Source organism: Ambystoma mexicanum, chromosome 6p (genome assembly GCF_040938575.1).
Source record: "Ambystoma mexicanum isolate Mex_15411 chromosome 6p, UKY_AmexF1_1, whole genome shotgun sequence".
Classification (NCBI taxonomy): Eukaryota; Metazoa; Chordata; class Amphibia; order Caudata; family Ambystomatidae; genus Ambystoma; species Ambystoma mexicanum.
Window position 1 is genome coordinate 1,343,717,518 of NC_090935.1, and position 21,685 is coordinate 1,343,739,202.

A 21,685-nucleotide genomic window follows, 5' to 3' on the forward strand; every position below is an offset into this window, starting at 1 on the left:
CTTTGGGGTATTATTCAAATACCCCCACCCGCCCCCCCTCTCAGTGATCCCTTTGGTCGTCGGTTTGTGGAGGTCCCCCTTTATCATAGTCGTGAATTGTCTTGAATCCTGCTTTGCGTCTATTCTTCCCAGGGCTTTCAGGTCTCGATCCTGGAAAAAGAAGAGCTTTGAGAAGTGCATATTTTTCTATGTTTCTGTATGCCAGTGTGATGTACTCTTTCGGGGGAACTGTGGGGACTAATTGTACCTCACTTCCAGCCACCCTCCTTCCCTTGGTTTAAGTCTGACTGCTCTACCACAGCTACTGTTTTATATAGAGGTCTGATCTACCTTCTAGTTGAAACCCTGTTTTGCCGTTAGGTTAGATAGTTTCACATTCCTCACCAGAGGCGTTTAGAAAACGTTCCCGAACTGGGGCCTTAACCTTTGTATCCTTTAATGCGTTCTTTGATGGTCTTTTCCCAGATGTTAGTAATGATATTAATTTTGCTAAAATGTTAGATATTGGTCTTTACAGAGCATTCACCCCTGGGAGTGCCTTGGTCTGTAGTTTTGTGGGCAATAGGGTCACGTTTGTATCAGGCCTCAAACATGGCCTTCAACAGTGCCCTCCACCGGTTTGCCTACAGCATTGCTCACCCTCTCCAAATAACACATTTCCATTGATACTGAGACAGACTATGACATGGAGGATTATAAACGCGGCTTCAGTAGGATTCTTCTCTTTCTTGCATCAATGAATGATGAAAGACTTTGATTAAAACTGAAGATACAGACCCTTATTTGCCAAATCAAGACACTGACCTTCTCGCTGGACACAGTAGAAGTTTAATCCATTCTACGATGACATTCCTGATCTTGTTATTATGTTCTGTCAAAAGCCCAGATCCATCCCTCATGGATATGAAAAAAAAGGTTAACCCAAGTAGTGCAGTTGTGTTATCTGCAGACATGACCATGAATCCTGTTTGTCTTGCGCTCTACTGGACACGTAAGCCAAGTATACAAAGTCATGTGGCAGTAAAGTTTAGTAGCCTACTACCACTGTCTCCTCCCAAGTACTTACTTTTTGCGATTTATAGGTGAAGAAAAAGCACACATTTCCAGATGACTTCTCTCCCGCACTACAAAGAGTATTTGAGGATGTTGGATACTGTGGCGAGTCCAAAGAAGGGCACAGGTTCTCGGAGGACATGGTGTACAATATTTTATTAAAGTAACACTATAAGGCCTAAGTTTCACTATCACTGGGGGGGCCGCTACCAAGAAGCATAGCACAACATTTGTAGGTCCCCTTCGAGCCTTGCTGAGGGCCATCCCCCACACTCCACAACAAATCAAGGGTCGCGACCCAGTCTGGGCTGGCTTAGATTACCACTTCAACCACCAAAATCAGCTCCTCTGCCCAGAATTACCTCCATGTCCCCCTGCCTCATACAAATACTTAAGGCATCTTGCCTTATAGGTAAGTACTGGGATGAGGTAGAATGGGATTAGGAGTAATGAAGATTACAGGTAACCAAACAAGGCATTACATACACGTCCCTCTCTCGACCCATTACTTGCGTATAAGGCAACGTGCCTCATACACACTTACTGGGACGAGAAAGAGAAGGGCTAGGAGTAACAAAGATTACCAATAAGGAACACTGCCATTAAAACAAGCACACACCATTACCTCCACGTCCCTTTTCTTTGTCCCAGTACTTACCTATGAGGGCATTTGCATCATGGGTAAATCCTTGGACGAAGAAGAATGGGATTAGGAGAAATGAACACTACAGGTAACCATGCCAGACATTACATCCACGTCCCTCTATCTCGTTCCCAGTACGTGTGTATGAGGTGATGTGCCTCATACACAAGTACTGTGACAAGGAAGTGTAGGACTAGGAGTAATGATGCTTACCAGTAATTTATCAGAGCATACACTCGGACGCACACACCCAGTCACCCATACATTTACATGTGCATCCTTTCACCAAACACTCACACCCAAGCAACCAGGGATACATCATGCACTCACTTAATCACATATGCACACTTGCGTGCATGCATACACACTTAAAAAAATAAATGTTCTTCACTTTTAATCCATTAATTCAGGGCAGGGAACAAGGCCTCCAGTTCAGCTGGAATGCTTGTTTTTGTCATGAAGTTGGAGGCCTCCATGTCACGGTGTGCAGGAGGACCCCTATGACTTAAAAAAGAAACTGTTTCATCTTGAAGTCACTCTGCCTTCATAAAGAAATTATTTCCAATTATCATTCCAAACTATTTCTTTTTTAAGTCATAGGGCTCCCTGCACCCCATGACATGGATGCCTCCAACCAGGGAGCCTCCATGTCATAGGGTGGTGGAGGGGGGCTATGACTTTGAAAATAGTTTCTTTTTGAAGTGCTTCTGCCTTCATAAAGAAATTATTTCTGTTACAGGACTGTATTGGAAATAATTTCTTTATAAAGTCAGAGTGGCTTAAAAAAGAAACTTTTTCTTTTTGAAGTCTGAAGGAGCCCCTTGCCAGAACATATGGCAGTGAGGCCCCTGCACTGTGGAGGATGCCGGGGGGGCTCTGCTATGCTATTGTTCCTACCTATGTTACTAACTTTGGTCCAGAGATTTACTCCATTCTCCTGTACCAGTCTGTAGGATTCTCTTCAATACACAATCCACAAATAGACTCTTGTGACTTCTTGGATCAGTCTCTTTAGTTCTTCAAATGGGCGATTGAGTTTCCCCTCCTCTTTAGGAATCCCTCTTGGGGATCTCTTATAATATCTACATTTCGAGGGGATTGTGTCCTCTGGCGCATTCCACATCTATGACAGTAATCACCACAGCTGTGCTGCTTCGGAAACATTTTCGGGGTGTGCGTCCTGTGTCGATGACGTCGATACGCTGCCCCTCGAGGGCCTCCATTGAGCCGACTTCCCCGGATGTTATAAATAGGACGCACAACGCCTCCCGCCTCAGTTCCGTTTTTTCCACGAACGTGTTCGCTTGGGAATCTCGGCGCGCCTCGGTTCTTCTCCTGTTGAATCGGTTCTTCGTACTTGGTTTTGTGAGAGTCATGTCTTCGTCTTTACCCCGAGGTCGGGCTTCAAGAAGTGCCGCGACTGTGGTTCCAAGATGTCGCTTACGGACCCGTACGACGTCTGCCTGTGGTGCCTCGGCAAGGACCACGCCACCGATGACTGCGGTGAATGCCAGTCTTTGACGTTGAAGGCCTTGTGGGAGCGGAAGAAGTGATCTGTAGGTAGGGTTTCCAAACCCTGTAAGTCAAAATCTGCTGGGCTTTTGACCGACGATTCGAGGGGCGACTCTTCGCGTCGGCATAAGTCCACGGGATCTCTGTCCCGGAGTGGTTCCCGCCATTCCTCTGCCTCTTCTAGGCACTCTCGAAGCACAGTCACCGGTCGCCTTCCTCGTCCGAGGACTCCGCCAGATGGCGGGTAGCTTGTCCCAACATGCTTTTCTCTCCGGCGGAATGGGGCGCATTTCGCAAGGAGATGATGCCGATTTTCAAATTGCAGGGCTCCGTTCCATCCGTGCCTTCGAGAGAAGCCAGCAGGGAACGCGTTAGGGCCACCGCTCGTACGCCTTCGGGCTCGGGCGGTCGGTGTGATCATCTGTAGCCGTCGAGATCCCAATCGGACAAGGTAGATCGCTCTAGCCATGCCCGTTCCAGGTCCCGGTCCTCGAGACAGTTGGAGCCTGTGAAGCCTTCTAAGAAGGCATCAACGCCATCGGCGCCATGACAGTCGAGGAGCTCTCTCGAGGCTCCGCCTCCGAGGAAGTCATCGAAGTCATCGGCGCCGAAGCCGTCCAAGGACACGCTCTGGGCTCCGGCATTAAAGCTGTTGTTGAAGCCGTCGGCGCCTCGCTCGACAATGCCGATTCCATCTACGCCCTCGATGCCTTTCGAGGAGGCTTTATCTGAGGTGCCCCGGAGCCTGGTGGAAACCCAGAAGAAGGCACTGAGTAAATCAGTGAGGCCTGTGTTTGAACCTTTTTCTGTACCCTCACCCAGGGATTTATTCCAGCCTTTGGATTACATCTAGGAGGTGGATGAAGGGTCAGATGTGGAGGGGTTTGTTCGTCCTGAGGTTCCGGATGACTTGTTATCGGGTCATAGCCAGATGGAAGACCTGCATCAATCCTTACATGACGCCAGTGGTCTGGACACCTCTCCGGAGGTTGAGTTTGGCAGGCCTGAGCCTGGTACACACGCTGAGTCGTCATATAGGCGTCTCATGTCGAGGGTGACGGAGTACTTGGGGTGGTCTGCTCCACCTGTGGATTTTCTGCAGGATGACCTGACAGATATTTTGGACCAAGGTCCACCCACTGACACGGTGCTGCCATTTCATATGGCCTTACAAAGAAGGGTGGCGGCGGCTTGGACTGCTCCGGAGAGTCTCCCCGCAGTGTATAAGTTGCTACCGAAAAAATACCGTCCAGCCACTGGTGACCCCGGCTACTTGTCTTTGCACCCCAATCCGGAGAGTTTGGTGGTGCAGGCGGCTACGGCCCCAGCAAAGCAGGCTGCGCACCCTACCATCCCTCCAGAAACGGATGACAAGCGCTTTAACGGTTGGGCGAAGAAAGTGTTTTCATCCTGGGGTATGGCTTTAAAGGCAGCCAACTCTGTTTGTGCCTTGGCAAGATTCACTCACACGCTGTGGAATGGTTTCTTTGGCGGCTGAACATATTCCCGAAGGGGAGGAAAGGGATGGTTTTCTTGCCCTCGTCCAAGATGGCAAGGATGCCAAGGATGCCATGTGTGAATCCGTTCAGTCGGGTCTGGACGTGGCAGACTGTGTCAGCTGTTCCATGGCAGTAAGCACCATGATGCCCAGGCTTGCGTGGTTGCGGAAGTCAGGGTTTGCTCCTGATGTACAGTCCCAACTTCTCAACGTGCCCTTTGATGGTGACCATCTTTTTGGCAGCAAGGCTGATGAGAGCCTTGAGAGGTTGCAGACCTCCAAAGCCGCAGCAAAGTCGTTGAGCGCTGCAGTACGTCAACCTCTGCCTTTTCGTCCTAGAGGATAGCAATGGAGGGGAGGTTCCTTTCGATACTACTCTTCCTTTGGTAGATCGAGGGGGGGCTGCCAGTCAAAGGGGCCAACGTAGGCGTATGAGAGGTGGAAAACAAGGTACTTGAGGTGCCAAAGCCGCTCGGGCAGTTGCCTCTTTGCCCTCAGGCACTGCCGCAGCCGCTTCAGCTCAGTCATGAGATCATGTCCCATGGCTCGCCGGTTGGGGGAAGGCTGGCGCAGCATCTTGTAGAATGGTGTGCCATTACTTCAGATGTCTGGGTTCTGGAGATCCTAGCCCACGGCTTCTGTCATCCTTTCCGGCAGAGGCCTCACGACAGTCCACCGGGGAAGCTCTCTTTGAAGAGTCCGGATCCGCTCGTTGCGCAGAAAATCAAATCCCTGCTGGAGAAATGCGCCATAGAACTGGTGCCTGTAGCGGAGAGGAACAAGGAATGGTATTCCCCATATTTTCTGATCCTGAAAAGACGGGGGATTGAGACCCATCATGGACTTGCGTGGTTTGAACAAGCTCCTCAGGAAGGACAAGTTCAAGATGGTTACTCTCTCTCAAGTCCTCCAGGCCCTTCAACTTCAGGACTGGTTAGTGTCTCTTGACCTCAAGGATGCTTACTTTCATGTGCCGATTCATCCCAAGCACAGGAAGTACCTGAGGTTCGTGGTTGAGTTTCGGATACTGCCGTTAGGATTGACCTCTGCCCCGAGGGTCTTCACCAAGCTAATGGTGGTGGCGACGGCGTATCTCAGGAAAGGGCGGATTCTGTTACGCTCACCTGGCTCCCACAGGGACTTTGATCTGAACTGGACAGCTGCGGTCTCCACCAATGTGACGTGTAGTGCCGAGATGACGGACTGGACTGGCCGACCTAGCTTCGTTTGCTTGGCCCGTAGGAATATTCTTCTGAAAATGGAGAAAGGGAATTAACCTCTCGTGGAGTTGTGCGTTAACCCCCCCAACCCTGCTGTTCTCCCCACTGATCACCTTTGATGTCCCCTTTTATAGTCTCACCTGATGGTTTGGAAAGATGAGCTCTCCATCCTGCATTGAGCACAGGGGTGCATAGATAACCAGTTGCTTCACTGGCTCGAAGGAATTGGTGAGTTCCACAACAATATTGACTCCGAGATTTCTGGCAAGACGCCGTAAGTATGTAGTTCATAAGAGTTCAAATGTCTGACTTTCACTCTTTTCCGATTCCTTGCAGGTTGCAGCTTGACCCTAGCGAAGAGTTCCTCGTGGCAACCGGTAATATTCAGGTAAGGATTTGTATTATCCAACACAGTTCGATAAAATAATGTCAGTATGTAACCTGTTGCTTTCTCCCTTATTCAGGTGCTGAGAGAAAGTATGAAGTCTCGGGGAATAATGCCTCTGACAGTAAAATCAGGTGAGTCTATTGTGGTAAGGAGGTTTCCCCTGGTTTGTCCCTTTGTTTCACCTTGCTGTCCTTTTGTTCCCCTTAGGGGCTGGGGTACGGCGAGTATGCAGTGGAGGCTGCGCCGACCCGTGAAGAGGAATAGTACCCCCGGTGATAAAATCGGTTAAGTCTATGGGGGGGGTAACTAATATTGCCTCTGTTTATTCCCTTGGCTCACCTTGCTGTTCTTGTGTTCCCCTTAGGTGCCGGAGTGCGGCGGGAACATGCAGAAGGATGCGGTGGAATGTGAAGATGTTGCGAAGGCCTGTGAGTTCAGCGCAGTGCTGCAGCAGGCGAGGCGACGCGCATAAAATAACTTTTCTTCCAGCTCGAAGGCGCGGTGGATCGGGAATTCAGGTAAGGATCAAAGGTATTGCTCTTGTTCTAACCTTTTCTCCGTCTTTCTCCCTTTTTCTAGGAGCTCCAGACTCGAGGCGGGCGTGGCAGAAGACTGGATGCAGACTTGCAGGCACGGTGAGCGTTACGCTGCTGGATGCAGAATAACGCGAAGCGTGTGCTGCTCTTCGGGTGTGGTTTAATAGCCTCCAAAGTAGTCCCAGGTAAGTATTCCTCCCCAGCCCCACCCAAGTAAAAAATAGTCCCTAGGTAAAGTAGTCCCTTCCAAGCCTCTTTTGGCTTGGAGCTCTTGCAGCATGGTCTGCATCAGGTAAATCTTAATCTATGAGCCTGGCGCCAGGACTGACTCTCCATATGAGCCTGGCGCCATAGATGCCAGGACTGCACCCAAATAGCCCCTAGCAGGGGTTGTTGGGCTTGCTTGGAATAACTTGATGCCTGCTTCCTGGGTTGCTGGACTTGGTCTGGGTCCCCGGAGGTAGGCATCATGACAGATTCACGTCTACCCCTACCTGGACGATTGGTTGATCAGGGCGCACTCTCCCGAGCAAGTCCTGGATCATGTCAGTCACCCGTCACTCCCTTCACAGGCTGGGCTTCTCCCTCAACTTAAAGAAGTCCCACTTGACACCTACCCATTGCCTCCAATACATCGGAGCAGTGCTCGGCACATCCCTGGGGCAGTGTTTGCCTCCCCAGGTGAGGGCTCATCACATTCTGCAGATGGTGGACAAGTTTCAGCGTGCCCAGACTCTCCTGGCGTTCGAATTCTTGAGGTTGCTCAGCCTCATGGCATCCTGCATTCGACTGTTGCCAGGGGCCAGTTTGCGGATGAGATCTCTGAAATGGGCTCTCAAGATGCAGTGGTCGCAGTCCTCCGGCAGGATCCCGGATCCCATTCAGGTGCTGCCCTCGGTTGCCCAGGATCTTCTGTGGTGGGCTGTGGAAGGCAATCTGATGAAGGGGGCTCCATTTTGGCTACCCTGGCCGGAGGTAACTATCATGACGGATGCATCCCTCAACTTGATGGGGAGCTCATAACGAGTTGAGTCAGCGGTCGTTGGTCTCTATTGGAGTCCAGACTCCATATAAATCTGTTGGAGCTGCGGGCCGTCAGGCTAGCCCTGAAGGCTTTTCTGCCATCTGTGCGGGGAAGAATGTCCCGATTCTGACAGACAATACATTGGCCATGCACTACCTCAACAAAGAGGGGGGGCAGGGTCTCTCCCACTGTGCAGAGAGGTGATGCGGATCTGGTTCTGAGCCATCCAGCAGGACATTTCGATCTCGGCAGTTTATCTGGCTGGAGACGAAAACGAGGCGGCGGGCGCTCTGAGCAGGCAGAGCACAGTCTCTCACGAGTGGGAGGTTCTCTTGGAGGAGATCTTCGCCCTTTGGGGGACCCCACAAGTGGATCTCTTTGCCACCAGTGTCAATCGGAAGTGCAAAAGATTCTGCTCGCGGGTATTTCTTCCAAGAGGAGCCTTGGGGGACGTTTTCGTAGTGGAGTGGTCCTTCCCACTGCCATACGGGTTTCCTCCAGTCCCCGTCACTCCGCAAGTGCTGCGGTGGTTCGGTTCCCGAATGATCCTCATTGCTCCGGCATGGGCCAGGAGAGCGTGGTACCCAGACCTTCTCGACATGTCCATCTGCCCTCCACGCCGTCTTCCTTACCGAGAGGAGGGTCGGGTTCTCCATCCAGGGGTCAAGTCTCTCAACCTTCATGCTTGGTTTCTGAAAGGTTGAGGTACAAGGATTGGGACCTCCCTGAAGACGTGATGGAGGTGTTGCTCTCAGCCCGAAAGCCAGCAACAAAATCACTTTACCTTTGCCGTTGGAGGAAGTTCTGCGACTGGTGCAGGGTACAGAATGTGGATCATTTGCAGTGTTCAATTCCTTTGGTTTTGTCTTTGCTTTCTTTGGCCCACAAGGGCCTGCAAGTGGGGACCATTAAAGGTTACCTGGCGGTGCTGTCCACATTTAAGCGCTCGTCTGAGGAGTGTTCTTATTTTAAAATTCCTTTGATTTCTCAGTTTCTAAAAGCGCTGACAAATGTGTTCCCACTGTCTCTTTAGCAGGTACCGGGATGGGATTTGAACCTAGTTCTGAAATTGCTAATGGGTGCTCCGTTTGAGCCCTTACATTCTTGTCCTTTGAAACTGTTGACCTTTAAAACTGTATTTTTGGTTGCGGTTACTTCCGCTCGCAGAGTGATTTGCAGGCACTTTCCGCCAAGCCACCTTTCATGGTGTTTCATAAGGACAGGGTTGTCCTTGGGGATCGTCCTTCTTTTCTTCCGAAGGTTGTGTCGGATTTTCATTTGAACCAGAAGGTAATTCTTCCAGTGTTCTATCCTCCTCCGTATACTGGTAAGGAAGAGGAGAGGCTCCATAGGTTGGATCCAAGGTGAGCTTTGATCTTCTGTCTTTCACGGATGTCCCGTGTCAGAGTGGACAATCAGCTATTTGTGGGATACGCTGGAAGGCGGTTAGGTCAAGCTGTTTCTAAGCAGACCTTTACCTGATGGATCATCTTGGCCATCTCTGAATGCTAACGTCTGGCGGGGAAGGACCCTCTGGTAGGCTTACGGGCCCATTCTACTAGGGGCGTGGCTGCCTCCGCTGCTCTGCAGAGGGGTGTTCCCATTCGTAATATTTGTGAAGCAGCCACATGAGCCTCTGTCCATACTCTTGTAAAACCCTACTCTCTGGATTCTATCCATGGGCAAGATTTGGCCTTTGGTAAGGCGGTCCTCTATTCTGCAATTTGATTGGGCATTCTAAATTTCTAAATTCTTTTCCCTCCTCCATACGTTGGTACTGCTTTGGGAGTCTCTCATAGATGTGGAATACGTCGGAGGACACAATCCCCTCGAAGAACAAGTTACTTTCTTACCTGGTAACGTTTTTTCGATGTGATGTTAATCCAACGTATTCCACATCCCACCCTGCACCTCTCCAGAATTTCTTATGCGATTGCAGCTTACATTTCCGCAAGCCTTTCTGTAGTCATACTGGCAAAAGATTGGTGCCACACATTCTGGGAAAAAACGACAACTGAGGCTGGAGGCGTCGTGCGTCCTATTTATAACATCCGGTGACGTCAGCTCGACGGAGGCCCTCGCGGGACAGCGTATCGACGCAGACGCCGAAAACCTTTCCCAAGCAGCACAGCTGTGGTGATTACTGTCATAGATGTGGAATACGTCTGAGGAACATCCCATCGAAAGAACGTTACCAGGTAAGAAAGTACTTGATAGGTATTATTGCTCTGGCAGGCTTTCGCTCATGGGCAATCTAGTTCAGATTTTTTTAATCTACTTGACTTTTTATGTGGAGAAGTTCTTTAGTTCCACTAAACTCTGGCTTACATCTTTCTCTCCATTTTCTTTTTGTACAGAATATTGAGTTACTTTCTCCTTTTCCCAGTGTATTATTCACTGTTCTTCCCTCTCATTTTGCTTCTAAATAATTTTTTTTCTTATATCGCAATAATTTGAATTCATTTTTTTCCACTTTAACTTATTTAATATCTTGTACTGAGATGATTTGCTTGTGCGGCATGATTTTGTCTGGGCCTGCTGTGCTTCCCGTTACATTTGTTTGCCTCAGGGACCTTCTTTCTGGTCATAGATCGCTGTCGCCTTCTCTTTTCTGGCATTGCTCTCTTTGTATTCTCTCATTTTCCTGTGGTACCCCGGTGCATCAATGCATGACCGGGCACCCTGTGACTCGATATTGAAGGTGGTATCAGCGATTGTTTATGGAACGGCTGTCCACCACGGATCCTCCTTCGTGGTCTCGCCACCACCCTTTCCCCTGGCTCCTGCCCCGTCAGCTTCTTGCACTTTGGGTTTGCCTAGGCTCTGGCATCCTGCTGTGCGATATCGAGCGAGTTCAAAACCGGCAGGCTTCCTGGTTCCTGTCCCTTGCAGATGTTATGCAGCTTGGGGCCTTCTCAGGATTGCGTTTGCGTTCCTTTCTCTAGTCTCTCTCCCTCATGGTCCACGAGTGCATGATAATTAATGTACTCTTACCAGTGGATTGGAGTTTTGTTTTAAAGGGACTTTCCATAAGATAATGGCATCTATTATGGTGCTTCTTGGTCCCAGCCTTGATATTTATAAGTTTCTGGTATTTTAGAGCATCCCATATAGGCCACAGTGTGCACAGCTTTATGGAGTTCCTCACAGGAACGGAAGTCCAGTGAGGTTGCATTTGCCTCAACCCCTAGGGACGGTATTGCGTAGCGGGCTCACCTCCATAGCCTCACAAGGGAGAGGGGGAGATATCCAGCTTGGGGAGATACGACACAAATTCACTTGATTCGTCGCAATACCAAGTAAACAGCACTGTAGATGCTTAGCTCTGCTTGTTATCCCTTACACCTGACAGTTTCACCACTGTTTCCTTACCTTGTTGCCAACAACATTCACCTTTTTTATACACATTCTATTCTTTTCTACACCACTCTTGGCAAAGGGGTTGGCGACTACAGAATTAACATGCTGGGGTTTGACCTGAGGTTCAAGTACAGAGATGCCCGGGCAAATAAGCCACCAAACATCCTGGTTACCCATGCATCTCTCGTGCTCCTCATTCATCCAACATTACATTGTGTGCTGTGCTAACTTACAATTCTCAAAATCTGCCCTGGAAATGCAACCCATTATCGCAACAAATTTGGACACATCTCGCTCCTCCCTTTTACGGAATATGGTCCATAACAGGACTGATACACTCCCATGCTATCACAAACTCGTCTTTCCCACTGCATCCATCGCTCCCTGTATTTTGTAGCATCTATTTCCTTCTTGCCATCCTCCTCATCTTCCTCTTGCTCACTTTCTTTCCTCCAGCCAGGAGAGCTCATTACACCTTTCCACGGACAACCTTACTCCTCGAAAACTACTATGGTGTTGGTTTGGCACAGAATAAAACCATATAAACTTAACATAGGCCTTTAGTTGGGGTTCAAGCTCTCAGCACGTTTCCCGAGACACTCCTGAACACCAAAACAAGTGAGCGATGCGTTTTAAGGTGGAATTGTCAAAGCGATGTAACCGATTCAGATTGTGCAAGAAATATGACTCTAAGAGTCAGATTCACAAACCCACCACCCAACCCCCACTCCCCAATAAGCTTCAGGGTTACTCTTGCATATGCATTCCGAATGTCACATCTGAGGGCTCCACATGCCCATGAATGTCAAGGTGTTAAGGGCCTGAGGGGGAGACTGGTAAGCCGTGCCTCAAGTCGGCACCCACTCTTGTTTTTGTTGAATTCATGCACAATATGGCATTTTTCCCCTATGCGCCTACTTTAGAGAAACGATATGTTGGCTGAAAGTTTTACTACTGTCGTTAAATGTGTATCGCATTAAATTGAAATGTCTGCAAGGCGTAAAGCTACCCTATTAGACTATGGTTTGAATATTCAGCCGAAAAGAATACAACATTAAATCGGATTTCATTACTTGATGCTGTTGTATCTGCTGCCAAATACACCAACTTAACCGAATAGTAAAACCTTGCAGTGCATTGGCAAAACATGTACGCGTCTTGTCGGAATAGTTCTACTTCTAAGGGGCATAATGACAAAGAAGGCGGCTGTTTCTTTAGCAATGAGGTGACGTTTGTGTTGCTTTTTATTGCCCATGTCAGAGCTGGGGTGCTGAAGGCTATCACTTGTGGGTGATCAGCGGCGACTACACTCCGACTGCTGCAGAGGAGCCTGACTGCAAGGAACCCACCCAGCAGTCCGGCATTCTGCAATTCCAATTCATCAAGAGTGCACTCACCGTGAACCCCTGCATGGTAAGTGCCTGCTAAGAACCAATCTGAGACTTCATTTTGATGCTACACTTTGTGAGATTTCTGGCATGCGTTGCACGCAATATTAAGCGAGCATTTTAAAACGTAACCTTGCTCGCCCCACCACCTGCACTTCTGCTTGTGCGGATGTGTGTGGGTGTGAGACTCCGTGTTAAAAAGTAGTATGGGTCTCCATTTATTTTTATTTTATTTATTTTTATTTTTTTTATTTGTAGCATTGCATTATTTAGTGGTACTGTAACTGTGCTTCTAGGTGGCAATAGAGTATACCTTAAAAGGAATGTTATTAATTGATGTGTTTAGTTATGGCTCTTAGATGTGGTGCTAGAAAGTAGATGCACATTAAATATCGGTAAAATGACTACTAGCAAATTCTGTTATCTAAATGACCAGCGCATTGATGTGATTTAAACAAGTTCTTCCTGATTTCTGCGTGAACAAATCTGCCTGATGGGTAATGGGCCAATTGCAGCCATTGAGCTACTACTTCTCGAAGTTCGTGTCATATTAAGTTGATTTTTGATCATTTCCTCGTGCAAAAACACTAGTCTGAAAGCTGACAGATTAATTGCAGTTATCAAGCGTCCTCTGGTGTAATAGAAACTTCTTAACCAAGTGCTCCTGCAGCCCCTTCATTTTGAAGCAATATTGCATCCAAGCATATAGCCACTACTTAGCTGGTCTGTCTTTTTTCTTGCCTATAGAAGGCATAGGCTAGTGGTAATGTTTATTTTATTATGATGCATTTTAGAAAATTGGAACATAGAAAAGTTGTAAATTAAAAAAAATATGAATGTGGACGAGATACGGTGTACCTGCAAAAAAAAAAGCAAAACGTATTTACCTTGCTGCTTTCCTTTGTAGTGCACACATTATTGTGCATACATAAGCAAAAACGTTGTTCCTCGCCATAGCTCTACACAAGTACCATTAGAGCAGTGCAAAATACATTCTATTTTTGCTACATATACGTTAACATTATGAAAACCTTTCAATAAAAATGTTTGAGCGATACAAAATGAAAATACTTAAAATATGGCAAGCAGCGGCGCTGGAATAGATGTGCGCCACCTCTCGGGGCTGCTTAGCCCAGCACATAGGAGGAGCATGGCTCCCTCTTCACAGGTTTAGGGAAGCATATCCTGTACGCTCCATAAAACCGCAAAGGCCACTGTTTTTCGTTAATGTGTTGTCGGGATACTTACTTTGGGGTGGCCTTTTACATCGCAGTGCATTTTCCTATCTGTGTAATGCATCGTGTATTGAATCACGTTTATGGAACCCTGTGCTACTAAAGACAACCCCCTTTTCTATTAAATGCCTGGTTATTTAATTGTGGTTGTAACTTGGTTCCTTGCTTTGTTTTGTTATAACTTTGAAAATGTCTTAAAAAAAAATAAATACTATTTCTTAATCGTAATTCCGATTTGCAACTAATGCCTACTGTAATCCCCAGAGAGGGCAGAAAGTGCGCTAATTTGTAGGAAGGATGGCCTTTTTTTTCTGTAAGTCAAATATACATTGATGTAGTTGTCCTTAGTTTGGTGGCGTTGAAGTTGGGGGAAGGGAATCCAATAACTGCAACTAATTAATGAGTGCCAAGATAATAGTATTGGCCCCTGAGGCCAGCTCACCTATTAACAAAACGATTCCACCACCGATTGAGATGACCACGCCAGTGCCAAGCCTGCACCCCAAAAATGCATGACAATGTTTTTGGTAAGGCACCTTTTAGTTTTAACAGGACGCGTGCCAATCATCAGCTTACTTATATGAAATCGATCCACACAGTGCTGGAGCTCTTCCCTGTGAGGGTCCTCGGTGCACAATGCAATTTATAATTTGCCTAAGGTTTGTTGTACATTCAGAGTACCTTAACGGATCTTTCTGTGTTTTCAACACTGAAATGATTGTTGGCGTAGCACGTTCAGTCTATTCTTCTGGGAAAGAGCGCCTGTAATTTGGTTGACTCTGTAAAGTACAAACCCTGTGAAAGAATGGGGCACAATTCTAAATACCTAATATGGTGAACACTGCAAGGCTGTGGGCTCATAAAATGCAGGAGGATAGTGTAGGTGTTGATGCAGGTCTAAATACTGCCCAGTGGCGGCCTCAAAGGCCTGCTTCATACTGATCTCCCACTCCTACTCACTCTAGCAAAATAGCTCAGCCTGCTAAATGCTTGCCTTAAAGAAGTCGTTTTGCAATCTGCAGTCCAGTGAGCAAAGCACTTCTAAAAGAAAACCAGTTGGGAAATAGATGAGACAACTCTAGTTGCCTCTAGTGATCCCATTTCCTAACCAGCCACCAACCAGACAAACTCTGCAAGCCAACTTAGTGCCTTTTGGTTTTTGGTTTCTGTTACCCAAGACTAATGTACAATGATACGTCTTGAAGCTCTTGAATGTTTTAGATCTTTGGTGACCAGAGATCCGAAGCATTCCAGAGATAGAACTGCTCTACTGCTAATTCGTAGAGTGCTAGAAACCAGATATATTGGCCACAAAAGAGTAACAACTATGTCTGCCATCCACATCACTTGTGCACGTCACTGCTGGGTGCCTGGCATGGCAAATGACTAAGCTATCACCAGTGCTGTTTGTCTGAAGATAGCTATTGGTTTCGAGGTTTTCCTGGTCTGGGCGTCAGCTCAAGAAGGCTGTCACTTGCGCATTCAGCTAGAAGACAGAAACCTTAGACCACCTTCTACAGCAACAATTGACATACTTAACTTCCAGAATGTTCTCTGCACTTTTGGAGAATGGCAAAGCCTTCTCTATACCTTGCCAGACACTTGGTCATAAAAAAAAGCCTGAAGGCAATTCATGAAATACTGTTTTAGTAAAGAACCCCCACCACACCACTTGTCACGGTCTGCTCCATGAAAGTACCCCGACCACTGATTACACCTGAATGAGTGATCAAAGCATGCAAGGGTCCAACAAAAGCCCTGTTTCACTGCTTGTGTTTCAAAGCTAGCAAATCAACTCTCCTCCTGCAGTGTGGTCACGTAAGCAGCTTGCAGCGCAAGAGGGTCCAACAACAAAGATTTCCTGATGGGAAAGTTACAGTACCCTGTAGTGTACCGCCTGACACATTGTTTATATCAAGGAGCACAGCAGGTGCAAAATGCCCGTAAGAGACTGAGGCCAAGTGAGATTGTGCCTCTTTGTGCCTCATTTTCAACTTCTAGGCCTGGCCCTCCAGGTTCCTTGGCATGGATGTGTCGGTCTTGGCTTGTGAACTCATAATATGTTCTGCATGAGATGAACCTGCACAGTGACATGCTCCTAAAGGATGCCTGTATTCTGGGACTACAGGCTGTGTTTGAGATGGAGCATAAGAACTTACCTTTGTGAGACTGAAACATCCACCCTGCCCCATGGTGCAAGACTCTGCATATTCATGTTTTCCCCCTGACAACTTTACCCACCTTTTGCCTGTTGACCCCTAATGTGAGCTTTTGTCATGGACGTGCACAAGAAACATTGGGTCTCTCAGGGTTCGAGTGCCCAAAGATACAATTTTTCCCTATGTGGGTCTTGTCAGCCATCTGGCTGTGCGGGTTCCATTGGTTGGTGTCTACCTTTTGTATGCGTTTGGTGGGGCACTGCCTGCCTTACATGGAAAACCCCGACATGAATCCCCTACAGAATGTAAAGGCCAGACATTGTTCCTACAAGAATAACGTTCTGCACATGAATTACTTGCTGGTCTACTGCATCAGCCCATTATTTGCGAGAGATCAATACATTTTCATAATGCCTCCATGACAATTTCAATTTGCCTAGGTTTGGGAATGTAGACCCACACCCTGTACACAGGGCTCTGACATTCTTCCTGGCATCTCTCTGCTTCTTATTAAAAAAAAATGGCCAAAGGTGAAAGAGTTAAACTGGAACTTTATCATGGCCCAAAGGGACTGATTTGCCGATGTAAGAAAAATTGGAATGGAAAAATACATGTCCTTCAGGTGAAGTTTGAACATTGTATTACCTACAATACTCCTGGTCTTCAAGGGGTTACTAGCCTGAATATCTAACTGGAGTCTTATTGAATCTCATTCAAACATCTCTTAATTGGGGAACCCTATGGACCACTCACTAACTGGCTTGCTATTGTGTAGGCGATGCGTAACATATAGTGGTGAGTGCCTCCCTAAAGCAATGAGAGTGAGAATATGTCAGTTTCAGCATGTGAGTTTGAAGATCACAGATGGTCACCAAAGAATGACTGGAAGTAAGCCTTTACTATGCGTTTTCCTGAGATGTGACCAGTGAGGGCCCTTTACATTTAGCAAGGTAGTGTCGCTCCTTCAAATACTCTAAATGGCATGCCTCTGAAATGTAACTAGGGTGCCTACGCTGGTGTATCCTTGTTATACATATTCTCTGTCAAAGGTGTGTAATGTCATCACAGGGCTTGCTCACTATTCTGTCTGCAGCCATGATACCTAGGAGGTTCCAAGGGAGACAATTGGAGTTGTTGAGCTCTGCCAAAACCATGTGTCTTCATCTCCTGCATCCTTCTAAGCAGAACTTCCTGCTGAAGGAGCTACCATCTCCTGCCTGAATGACTGTGTGCCTTGAACCTTACTGCGTATGGCAATGCGGTTAAAAGGTTTAGACCACAGATTATCCTTGAGCTAGTTAAAGAATTTTTGGTACACTAACATGATTTTTCTACTGTAAATAGGTTTTTAGCACAGTGAATACTGAGGTGGCGATGCTAGTGCACAATATTGTCCAGTAGGTGCAAATGGCTTCCCCACCTAACACTAGCATGGTATGTGGGCTCCTCTGTGCCAACAGACATTTTGCTCCAGCCTTTGACTTTCAGTTGTGTCTTGTAAGGAAGGGAGTTTCATAGGAGGTGTGCTGAGGAACTGTAGGTTCCCATAGTCATATTTGCAACTTTAAGGGAAGCAGATAAAAGCCCTGAAGGACTTCTTTTGCCGAGCAGTGTAGAGCATGTTGATCGCTACCCGCACAGTGAAGTGTAAATCCAGATCTGTTTAACAGCTGAATAGCACTTTATTCCGCTCAGTTGGACACTGCCCTTTCCAGAAAAGCTACTTGCCTGAATCTCCCACTGATCTGCATGCAGCATTTCAACAACACAGCTTTACAACACCAGAAGCAGTTGTAACTGGAAATGCCTCACTGCTTGTCCTTGGATCCCCCAGAGAAACGATTACTGAATAACCATCCCTACTTTAGTCTGTGCCACTATGACTCCTAAAGTATATAATTACATACTATTCCCTCCTAAGCTCTTTTCAAAATCTCCACACACTTCAAAGCTGCATTCCAACTGCTGTCCTTTTCTGCCTGTTTTGAGCATTTGTTCATAACCAACGTAAGGGAACTGGAAGGTAATAATGTTGTTTTACTTTTGAAGAAAGTGTGGGTAAATAGCGGTGAGCAAATATCTCGGGTTTATCCTGATTCTTGTCCACTCCAAAGCAAGAGCTAGAATGGAGGAACAGCTTACCAGACCTAAGAGGAAGCTATTTGGCATGAAATTCTGAATAGTTGAGTTGGGATCAAAAAAACTATGACCCAACAATCAGTACCTTTTTGAGTGATTCCATTTTTGGTATGTCCCCCCCCATTTATGTTCCTTCAGTTTTGGTATGCTTCACTAGTTGCAGCTTTTTTGCGCACAGCCCTATACTGTAAATTTACATCCATGTTTCAGAGGATCCAGAGAGAGTGGATGGGCTAGTAATATGGTTAGCTAGGAGTTTGGTACAAGAAGAACACCGATTTAAGTGAGGTGATGACCATTTTGAAGTGTAGCACATATATTTTTGTGTTGCTCATAAAATGAGCGAGATTGTAGTTATTAAAAGGAGCCAAAGTGTACACCTTTTGAGATAAGAAAATTATTGGGGGGGGCTCTAACATGAAACCTAGTAGTGTCGAGTGAGTTTCAGATGTGGTATAACTCCACATTTGACTAAGTACTGTGCAAAGGTGTCAGTAGATGACATGCATGTGGATAGTGTAGACCACGATGATGCAGTGCTTGTGGTTGAGGGTGACCTTTCCAATCCACATGCCATCAAACTTGTACGACTGTAGAGTAAGACTGTTAGCTGACTTCAATGCGAAATGGTCTTAGCCAATTGAAACTTGAGACAACGGGTGTTATTCTGGAGGTTATAAAGAACATACAATTCCCACCTTTTAATATATCACGGCAAAAGTACAGTTGCAAGGAAGAAAGGGTTATGGGGTTTACAGAACAGAAAAACTATGCACGGATCAAAGGAATACAATGAAGTCCTTTCAAGTTAGACTAGAGCCTAATGCTGTTACGAACCGTCTCAGCAGACGCATGGGGAACAGTGATAATACAGATTAAGACCCTGAGTGGCGGCACCCCTCACCAATCAAGGCATAGCCTTCCCAAATTCCGGAACTGCCTCCAGCAACCTTTAATGGATGGACCTTCAGTATTACTTATAATCAAGGTGATCAAGACTACCCGTAGGGCAGCAGTTGAGTAGAGTCACTGGTAAAACAAGAGGGGACCTTTTTTAGTATCTGATCCACAGGATATAATTCCTTTGGGCACATTTTATTGTTGAGATGAATAGCCATTCCAGGATCAAGGGTTCCTGCTGACACCACTAATGGAGGCAGTTCTTGATCAGCAACAAGCTCTTGCTGGGACTCGGAATAACCCATTTGAAGAGATTAGTTCCTCCGACGTATTCCACATCTATGACAGGTAATCGCCACAGCTTTGCTTCTTGGGAACATTTTCTGTGTCCTGCGTTGATGACGTCGATACGCTGTCCTCGAGGGCCTCCGTCAAGCCGACATCACCGGATGTTATAAGTAGGACGCACAACGCCCGTAGCCTCAGTTCTGTTTTTCTGCGAACGTGTTTGCTTCGGATATCTCGGCGTGCCTTGGTTCTTCTGAGTTATTCTATCGGTTTTTACAAACGTGTTTGTTGAGAAGATATCATGTCTTCGTCTTCCACCCCGCGGTCGGGATTCAAGAAGTGTTGGGACTGCGGTTCCAAGATGTCACTTACGGACCCACACAACGCCAGCCTCTGGTGCCTTGGTGAGGACTACGCCACGGTTGACTGTGACGATTGCCAGTCGTTAACTTCGAAGGCCTTGCAGGAACGGAAGAAGCTTTCTGATGGTAAGGTTTCCAAGCCCCGAAAGTTGAAATCCGCTGGGCTTTCGATCGAAGATTCGAGAGGCGACTCTCCGGGTCGTCGGCGTAAGTCCAGGGGGTCTCGGTCCCAGAGTGGTTCCCTCCATTCCTCTGCCTCCTCGAGGCACTTGCAGTCACCGGTCGCCTTCCTCGTCCGAGGACTCCGCCCGCAGGTGGGTTGCTTGTCCCAACAAGCACTCTTCTCCTGTGGAATGGGATGCATTTCGTACGGAGATGATGGCGATTTTCGAATCGCAGGGCTCTGTTCCATCCGCGCCTTCCGCGCCTTCGAAAGAAGCCAGCAGGGAACGTGTTAGGGCCACCGCTAGCACGCCTTCGGGCACGGGTGGTCGGCGCGATCATCGGGAGCCTTTGAGGTCCCGATCAGACAAGATGGATCGCTCTAGCCATGCCCGCTCCAGGTCCCGGTCCTCGACGCCCTCGAGACCGCCGGAGCCCGTGAGGTCTTCGTAGAAGACGTTAATGCCATCCGCCATGTCAGTCGAGGGACTCTCTCGAGGCTCTGCCTCCGAGGAAGTCATCGGCGCCGAGGCAATCGAAAGACACGCTCGGGGCACCGCCCTTGAGGCCTGTGTCGAAGCCATCGGAGGCTTTGAGGAGGCTTTATTGGAGGTACCCCGGAGGTGGGTGGAACCCCCGAGGAAGGCCCTGGCCAAGTCGAAAAATGTGTTTGTGCCTTTTTCTGTGTCCCCATTCCAGACTCTGGATTATATTTCTGAGGTGGATGAAGGGGCTGATGAAGGTTTGGTTCCTGATGAGGTTCTTGACGAACTCTTGTCTGGTCATAGCCAGTTGGAAGACCTGCGTCCATCTTTGCACGACGCCAATGGTCTTGATCAGTGGTCGAAGTGTACGAAAAAAAGTAGTGGAGCTATGTTCCCTGCTGGCCTGCCCCTGCTCCCCACAAACCCCATTGCCACAACCCCTCCCACACACAATACACCCCCCCAAACACTTGCACCTGCTGTTTAAGGGAACGTTCAGTGCAGTGCACTGAAAGTGAAGGTTTCAACTTCTTCCTGCACTTTTATTTTAAAACAAAACCATTCCGGAACGGTTTCTTTTTAAAATAAAATTATAGGAGCTGTAGAAGGTAAATTTAAAAAGTATAGGAGCACCGCTCCCGACCGCTCCCGCTCACTTCGACCACTGGTCTTGATACCTCCCCGGAGGTCGAGTTTGGCAGGCCTGAGCCTGGTACGCATGCTGAATCTTCGTACAGGCGCCTCATGTCGAGGGTGACTGTTAAGATGGATTTCGTAACTCTGACTTGGAGGGGCAGAGGTTCAGAAGGCCAGCCTAGTTTCTTGGAACAGGGTAACCTCTGGACAAGCCAGACCAATCAGGGTAGCGATATCGGCGGTCAAGACCAAGTCTCAAGAGGGGTGAGGGTGACGGAAAGACCTCAATGAGCACACAAAGCAAGGACACTTACAAATTACTCCAGACAGGTGTTATATTAAAAATATAGACACATTTATTACAAGGCCTTTGTAACATCGACCATAGCAAATAATCACAATAATACTAAAGTAAACCAACACATCACAATCAATACAATATATATACAAGACCGAGGGGTCTAAGGAGTTATGAGCACGTAATATGTAGACCACCTAGATGGGGAGGAAAACCGGCAGTGCAAGCAATCATTAGACCCAGTTCGACATCTGAAATACACCTAACTAAGAGGAAGTCCGAGCCCTACGAAGAGAGGAGCCTTATGCTCAAAAGTACCTGCAGGCGCTGGTGCCTATGGACACAAGAGGGCCTCTTCGAGGATATTGGGCAGTTCAGGAAGGTGAATGAAGCGATGCA

The 21,685-nt window shown here is 47.5% G+C and overlaps 1 protein-coding gene across 1 annotated transcript in view; it reads left to right on the plus strand.

Moving 5' to 3' along the window:
• The window catches only part of RIC1 (RIC1 homolog, RAB6A GEF complex partner 1), a 1,165,874-nt gene that overhangs the window by 782,223 nt on the left and 361,966 nt on the right, over positions 1–21,685 (plus strand). The window contains exon 11 of the mRNA XM_069626020.1: positions 12,495–12,647. Coding sequence (XP_069482121.1) covers positions 12,495–12,647 — 153 coding nt within the window. The remainder of the gene's footprint in view (positions 1–12,494; positions 12,648–21,685) is intronic.